At 41.9% G+C, this 8,031-nt stretch overlaps 1 protein-coding gene across 2 annotated transcripts; it reads left to right on the forward strand.

Annotated features, from left to right (window-relative positions):
* Nucleotides 1–3,628: 3,628 nt before the first annotated feature.
* On the forward strand, nucleotides 3,629–5,497 carry LOC147893836 (fe(II)/2-oxoglutarate-dependent dioxygenase 4-like). Of its 2 annotated transcripts, none has more exons than XM_087385740.1 (4): nucleotides 3,629–4,030; nucleotides 4,178–4,419; nucleotides 4,525–4,870; nucleotides 5,114–5,497. In XM_087385740.1, the coding sequence occupies exons 1-4, from the start codon at nucleotides 3,776–3,778 to the stop codon at nucleotides 5,366–5,368; spliced, it is 1,098 nt and encodes a 365-aa protein (XP_087241866.1). In that variant the 5' UTR covers nucleotides 3,629–3,775; the 3' UTR covers nucleotides 5,369–5,497. The 2 variants fall into 2 exon arrangements, with proteins under 2 accessions (XP_087241866.1, XP_087241867.1); XM_087385741.1 differs by having other exon boundaries at nucleotides 3,639–4,030; nucleotides 4,525–4,849; nucleotides 5,114–5,495.
* The last annotated feature ends 2,534 nt before the right edge of the window (nucleotides 5,498–8,031 follow it).

Genomic DNA, 8,031 nt, shown 5'->3' on the forward strand with positions numbered 1-8,031 from the left:
TACAAGCAGGCTATGAATTAATATACACTCCTTTTATTTTTTTGGCTTTCAATTTCCTTGTGCAATGTTCTATCAATGAATGCCTTATGAACTAAACGTTTTGGAGTTGTAATATTTTATTTGGAATTGTAATCGTCAGCTATAGACGTGCTTGGAAACGTGCTAATTAAAATGCGGTTGGCTGTAAGAATTGAATTGCACACTGTGGAAATGGCATTCTTGTAACCACACAACATGCACAGCATTCTGTTCAACCACACAAAATTTTGCTTTTTAAAAAAAATTCTACAGAGCGTCTATAAGCGCATCTATAAACGTGTCTTTCTGTTTTTTAAGAATTTCTATAGAGCGTCTAATAGCATGTCTACAGGGGCATCTATATACGCGTCTGTCTATTATATAGATGTGCCTATAGACGAGGGTCTGTAGACGTGCTAATAGATGCGCAAATAGACATGCCTATATGTTTTTTTAAAAGTTAAGGAAACGCGTCTATGTGCACGTCTATGGATGCTTTGTGTTGTTGTGCTAGTGGGTCCTATTTGGATTCAACGTAGACAAAGAATATGATTGAATAAGATGGGATGTCTTGCTTGTAGTCTCAAGGAACTGGGATTTGGCTCAGGTTTCAATAAAGATGGTCTCATTTTTGTTAGGAAACACTTTTGCAATTCAGTGTCTTAATGGAGGTGTTGTGGGGTGTTTTGACTTAAAACACTCTATTAGGTAGGGGTGCCCCTTAGCACCTCTCCACTTTGCGTAGGCTCAATTTCTCTCATGCATAAGCTGAAGTGTGGATTGGAGTTGGGGGACATAAAAGGAGTTGACATGCCATTAGGAAACTAGCTCTTTCCAATTATTCACTAGCGACATTATGGCCTTTTCCCTAGAGGACCATGCGAGTGTCTCCAACCTTTTTGTGGTGCTAAATAACTTTTCTGAAGTATCAGGTTCAAAATGCTAATGGTAGGAGACCTTTTCTCTAAGGGCATACTTTGGGGACCCCCAAGTTGGATTTCAAACCTTCAGGTGCAACTAACTCACAAAGGATTGGTGGTGCAAAATCTGGGTTCTCCTATAGGCCTTGGACTGATGGTCAAATACTGATTCGAGTGGTACAAGGAGAAGATAAGAGCATAACTATGGGTTTTTCTAGGATGGAATGCCGGAGTACTGGTTGACCAACATATCTTGGTGGCATCCACCATCGAGAATTTTGGCAAGCAACACTGGTAAGAAATTGAGAGATTGTTGCATGCCTTCCTATGAGTTTTGTACGGAGATAATATGGATGCATTGGCATTAAATCATGAGATTGTGGCATGCCTTCACATGAGTTGAGGAGGGAGCTAAGAGATGAAAGCACTATGTACCATGGGAGCTCTAGACTCTTGGCCGTCAAATTGTATTTGTCACCTGTTGGCAAGGCAAGCTAGTAGCATTTGGGAAGAATAGTCTTTATGTTTCCAAGTGAGTTCCACCCGCCTATTATGGGGCGATCATTTTAATTTTCTAGGGATCTCTTCTGGGATTGTATTATTGCCAGAGACATATGGCACCAGCTTGAGGTAACGGTTTGCAACTCTGCCCTGATGGTCTGGTTCCACTTATGTTCTCAATAGAAGACTGCATTGATGGGAGGCACATTTAGACTCCCATTGATGTTGGACGTTTGCTAGACTTTTCTAAGGGCCACGATGATCAAGAGTTTGGGAATAGGCCGGTGTTCAGCTTAGAAACCTAAGTTGGGTACATGGAGTCCATGAAGTTAGGAACGATTAAAGCAAGCCTACATGATCTTAGTGGGGTGACCAGCACCAAGGATCCCTTGGTCAACCATTATCTCTTGAAATTCCATCTTCACCTCCTTGTGGTAGCTAACACTACATGCAGCATAGGCCCAAGACGATGAGTCCATGTATAGGCCAATTTTTGTAATTGGTCTTTTCGAGGGCTGACTCCCTAATAAATCCAACATTTTATTGTTAATATTTTTTAACATCGAGGGACTTGTAAACCTTATCGTGTCTCCCCGTTTGCCATAGAAACTAGAGAGGATATTGGATACCCAAGAGAAGAGGACCAAGCATTTTGGGGGCATTTTGTGAGATGTGAATGTTTGGTTAAGCGGAAAGATAGGCTCGAGAAAGGATGCAGTTGGAAAGGTTAAGCACACTTTAAAAATGCTTTCCAAAATTCACTTTCCAAGGCGACAACTCTCTTTAAGGGAGCGTAATGTAATGACAACGATAATTCTAAGAATCACGGATGAGAGCAAGACTGATAAGAATGTGGTATGTGTTCATTAGTCAGGAGTTTGTGGGAGTCACCATGGTAATTAGGCTTGCTCATAAAGCCTTGAGGTCACATGGTAGCACATGCATGGTGCACATGGATTAGCTATGTATGGCTAGATTGTTGATTTAGCATGAGGTGGCGAAGAATAGCCTTGATTGCCTTGCTAGGTAGTTAAGGGAATGCTCTCAGTTCTCCCCTCTTGCACTCCTCTCCTATAGGTGTCCTATGAGAAGAGCTTGAGAAAGTTAGTGATAGCGACAAGGATTAGGAAAATTGTCTTCAAACATAGAAGAAGCTAGTAAATTGTCTTCAACTAGAGAGAGCTAGTAAATTTATTGAGTGAGATTATTATGGAAGCACTCGTTTTGGGCCATACCCAGCAAATGAAGCACAAGTCATTAGGAGCAAACAAAAAGATTCGCAAGAAAGAATATCTAATTCCTTTCTCCACTTCTGTTATTATGGTTATATTGACCACAAAGAGGAGCAAGAAGTGGAGGATCTTATTGCTTTTTAGATAGAGACTACTAATAGGCATGTCTTCTTGCAGCTATTGAGAGGTGTTTCTTAACATCATAAGTACTTTGAGACTTTAGTAGCGCTCCCCAAGATGTAATGAAAAATTCATTTTATAATTTTACTTGGAGATTTTGTAATGTCATAAGTCCTTTTATAATTTTACTTAAAATTCTTAGAAAAAGTTCATTAGCTTCTTTAATAATTTCACTTGCATTAAAAAAAACCTTTCAAAAATCTAGTTAAAATTGAGCATTTTTTGTTGTTTAGAGGATTTTTTTTTGTTAATAAAACGGTTTTAATATTTGTGATTTTTAATCTAAAGTAAATATAAAAATCATTTTAGAGAGCACATGAGTCCAAAATCAATGAAATTAGTTTTTTTTTGTTAATTAGAGGCTCAGTAGAGGGTTCTCATCATTTTTGGGTGAGAGCAAGCTCAAACCCTAATATACTTGCATTTTCAAAAAAAAAAACCTGGTCGAAATTTTGTTGTATAGAGGAATCTTTTTGTTAATTAAAAGGTTTTAATATTTCCTAAAATTATCTAAGATAAATATACAAAACATTTTGGAGGGAACATTAGGCCAAAACCAATGAAATGGGTGTTTAGAAAAAGGAACTAAAAAATCTATTTAAAATTGAGAGTCTTTTATCATTAGACGAGTTTTTTTTGGGGTTCACATCATTTTTGGTGAGAGCGAGTGAAAGCAAAAGTATCCTCAATGTCAAGTAAATGAGTGGTACATAATTAGTAAGATTGCTTATTGTCCTCCTCAAGTGGAGATGGAGAGAGTGACAAGCAAGTTCATCATCTTCACATGCCCCCGCGTCCAACTTTTATATATGCTTAAAAGAAGAGAGAAGAAAGACTGAAGATTGGATTTGTTCGGATTTGTATGATTACTGCAAGCTACTTGTCCATTACTTGATCTTTGCAGAGACCTTATAGCCAACCATCATGGTTAGAGATCACGCTCCCTCTCATTCCCAGCTAAGCGCTGGCATCAAAGAGATAGTCGATGGCGGCATCCTCGACGTCCCTGCCTGTTTCATTCGACCCACCCACATGCGACCTCGCCTTTCCCATATCAATTCCGATGATGCTGAAGGAATTCCCGTCATAGACCTCTCCGGGCTGCGCTCTGACGACCAGCTTCGGCTCCAGACCATCCGCGATATCGGCCGCGCATGCGAGGAGTGGGGGTTCTTTCAGGTAACCCGAACGAGCTGCACTCATTTTTGCGCAGCGAGTTCAGCGTATTGAGTATTCATCTGAGGAGCCATGGTCGTCAGCCGCAGTAATCTGTGGAGGGTTTAGTTTTGTGAATATTCAAGCTGAGTAGGGTGTACAAACGTGCAGGTAATAAACCATGGCGTCCCACAAGCTGTCGTAGACGAAATGAAGGCAACTTGTCAGAAGTTCTTTGGGCAGCCGGCAGAGGCGAGAAACCGATATCGTAGTCAGAATTTCGAAGACGCCGTGGCTTACTTCACCAGTTTTAATCCATCTTTGGAGAAAGCCAGAGATTGGAAAGATGCGTTTTATATTCGAGAAATTCCGGGCAAGTGCAATGGCTTTGAAGAAGCGCCCCAACTTTGCAAGTAAGCTGGTGATCCAGGAAATTTATTTATGTCTGCAACGATGAATATGTATATAGAAACTCTGTCGGAGGAAATTTTTGAGTTTTTGTCTTGTGCTTGTTGTAGACGAGCATTTAACGACTATCGCGACGAAGTACACAAGCTTGCAAATCTGATATATCAAGCGATTTTCCAAAGCCTGGGATTGAGCTCCGACTATTTGAGGATGGCAGTGCCAGGGATACCCAGGTTACTTATGGCTGTGAACTACTACCCGCCGTGTCCAGATCCGAGTCTCACCCTTGGGGTGAGTGAGCACTCAGATGTAAGCTCTCTGACGGTTCTTCTACCAGATGAAGTGCCGGGGCTGCAGATAAGGAAGGCCGATAGATGGATAGCAGTGAAGCCCCTTCCTAATGCATTTGTGATCAACTTGGCGGATCAAATCGAGGTACTGACAAAGGTCTTGGAAGTGAGTATTAAAGCTAGATTCGACTTTGGTGAGAGTTAAACGTCCAGGTACTGACAAACGTCTTGATATCTAGTACTAAAGCGTGATTCGATTTCAAGGTGAGACTTAGAGGAGCTCCCCGCGTCGCACTAGACGCTGGGGACCCAGCGAGGACACTGCTCTCTCGATCTCTCTTTCTCTCTCGATCTCTCTCTCTCATCTCTCTCGATCTCTGTCTTTAACATTTTCGAGCCCCTATTGCAGATCTTGACCAACGGACTATACAGAAGCATCGAGCATAGAGTGGTGACGAACGTTGACAGGCCGAGGTGTTCGGTAGCTTGCTTCTTTGGACCGGCAGAAGACACCAAGGTGGCTCCTCTGTCGAGGCTGGTGACTGAGAAGCATCCAGCGCTGTACAAGGAGGTCGTCTTTGGAGAGTACGTCAAGCACTTCTACAGCAAAGAGCTACTACCCGACCGAGCTTCTCTGGATTTCGCAAAAGCAACACTGAAGTGATGAATTAGACTGTACTTGAAATAATCAAGTAAGTCGTAAATTACACGTTTGTTATTATTTCTTTGTACATCCAAAAACCTAATGAAGAAAATAGTAAATTTCGAGGAGATTTAATATAAAACAATTCATGTATGAGCATTTTATTCTTTATTTGTAGATCGTGTGTGTGCATGTGTGTGTAAAGCGCACAGATGTGTAGCCGAGGATGCAATGTGTTTCTTCTTGAGCAATTTAATATCCAATTTCAAAGAGGTATGCATTGTGTGTTCCCTTGGATCTTGGAAGAATAAATTGAAAATGTGAAATTACCTTTATGAAGTTATCCGTGTATATTTGCAAGGCTACGTACTAAACCACATATCACCCAAAAAGTTATAGACAATGGGTGAAAGATTTAAAGCCCAAGTTCCACCAACATGAATTCTTCTAGCATCATCATAGTTTTGCATCTTATATAGTAAGATGCATTAAGGTAAAGGTTATATCAACCACTCAGTAGATAGTTTGCCAGCATGATGATATTTTCACATCATTGCAATCTTACACCAAACCCCAATGTAGTAGACATTACCAAGTTTAGCCATAGAGCAACGTAGGGAACCTCAATATTCTAGCATGCACTTATAGATGTAATAGTCCATACTTCATGTAGACTAGTCATTAGATCTAGGTTTCAATCCATACTTGAGGTGTCAAGGACGTCTTACTATTAGTACTTGCCCCTTGATGTGCTTATGAAAAATGTTGCATCCCATGTTGATGAATGTTTAACCATGCACATAATAAATACCTTCATCTCATCTCATCTTATCTTACTATATATTAAGGAGGGAGGGAGGCAATAGTCTTGCCACGTGTCATTCACAGGGAGAGAGCCTTCAACTACCACGTGTTGCGTGGTTGAGACTCTGGAGGGCACCACGTGTTGCACGGTTGACAGGAGGAGAGCTTGCAGGAGGGAAGCTGGCTGGGAGTGGAGGGAAGGCATCGAAGGGAGTGTGAATTTGAATTCGGGAGAGTCCTTCTCGAAGACTTGCAAAGGAGCAGAAACACTCTACTTTTGGAGAGTTGTCTCTATGGTCATCAGGGAAGAGATGGAGTGGGGTGCAAAGGAGCGGAATTGGGAAGCGATGGAACCCCTTTCCGAACACTCGCTGTCTTCCCTGTTGCCTCTCTCCTTTCTCATCCCTCCACTCAGTGCCTTGAGCCCAAGAGAGAGAGGGAGAGAGAGTTCTCCTCCCCGTTGCCTCTCCTGTCACTGCTCAGCCCCTCGAGCCCACCTCTCCCCTTTGAAATTTCATGCAAGGGAGGGTGGAAGAAGCGATAGAGTATGCTGGAGCCATAGGGTTTTGAAACACGAAAGAGAAATTGAAAGGTGAAGGAGGGGAACTCCCAAATAGATGTCTATTTTCTGTTTGACGTTGCAGAGAAATATTTGGAGTTGTGACCTGGGAGCACTGACCTGATTCAATTTGTAGGCATAACTCGACAACAGAGCATCTTCTTCTTTGGATCCCCATACCTATTCCCTCACCTTTGATAACTTTTGACATCTTTCACCTTGCTTCCTTATCTCAAACTTCACCCTATAATCCCCCCCCCCTGCTTCTCTGCAATCCCTCCCTGAATACAGTTTCTCCCCCCTTGCTTTAGCCCCCCTAGATTTTCTCTTTGCCCTTCAATGGGGAAGGGGAGCTATTGCGGTGTGAAATGGTAGTTACAGGAGCCTTCTAGGTTTTAAAAGGAGGCATTCTCATTCTTCCAGCATCAGTCAGTAGCAGCTGCTAAGCCTACATTCTAGTCCTATAGCAGAGCTTCAAGCCTCCATAGTTCACTGAGGATCTAGAGCAAGATCACCCCCAATATTCTCTAGTTGTAACAGAGTAAGGGAGAAGGTCTCTCTCTACAGGAAGGCTGCCGAAGCCCACATGATCTATGTTAAAGTTCTAAACAGTAAAATGACTGCAAATTACTATGGCTCGATAGATCTGACTAGATAACGCAACCTTGTCTAGCGGTGGTGTGGGAAATACCTTGGTTGATATGTATGTGCTATAATGGAACTTGGAGGATGCGCGGCATGTCTTCCATGAATTGCCTCATCATGATGTCATTACATGGATTGCATGACCTTGGGATACACCAAGCAAGATAAGTCACCTAGCTTGCATCTAAATAATCAAACATCTACTGGTGCATTGAAGGCTTGCAATACCTTGGCGATAGTAAAAGGTGGGGAGCAGCTTGACCACAAATCGGTGGTAGTAGGATGCCTATAGAATGTTAGAGCCATCCACTTCCAAGTAGTAAATAGTGGCTTACTCTTAGATGTATTTGTGGGAAATAATTTGGTAGATATGTATATAAAATGTGGAGACATGGAGGATGCATGGAGGGTTTTCGACCAATTTCCTTATCTTGATGTGTTTTCTTAGTTTGCCATGACCATGGGCTGTAGCAAGCAAGAAGAGTGTGTGCCTGCTTCTTTGAATTTTATGTTGGGATGCAGCCAGAAGGTGTCTAATTGAATGCCCAAACATTCATTGGTGTAGTGAAGGCTTGCAATAGCCTTGCAGTGTTAGAAGAGGTGGATTGAGTTGACATGAAGTTTGAAAAAACAAGATGTTTGGTGAAAGGTAGAGCCCTCAACTCCAAAGTTATTA

This window comes from Dipteris shenzhenensis, chromosome 15 (assembly GCF_047967505.1).
Source record: "Dipteris shenzhenensis isolate YYH24624 ecotype China chromosome 15, Dip_SZ_1.0, whole genome shotgun sequence".
Taxonomy (NCBI): domain Eukaryota; kingdom Viridiplantae; phylum Streptophyta; class Polypodiopsida; order Gleicheniales; family Dipteridaceae; genus Dipteris; species Dipteris shenzhenensis.

Excerpts from the sequence above, each read along its gene's own strand:
- LOC147893836 (XM_087385740.1), top strand. The coding sequence starts at position 3,776 with ATGGTTAGAGATCACGCTCCCTCTCATTCCCAGCTAAGCGCTGGCATC. Across the intron at positions 4,031-4,177 it reads AGGAGTGGGGGTTCTTTCAG|GTAATAAACCATGGCGTCCC; the intron begins GTAACCCGAACG and ends ACAAACGTGCAG. Across the intron at positions 4,420-4,524 it reads GAAGCGCCCCAACTTTGCAA|ACGAGCATTTAACGACTATC; the intron begins GTAAGCTGGTGA and ends TGCTTGTTGTAG.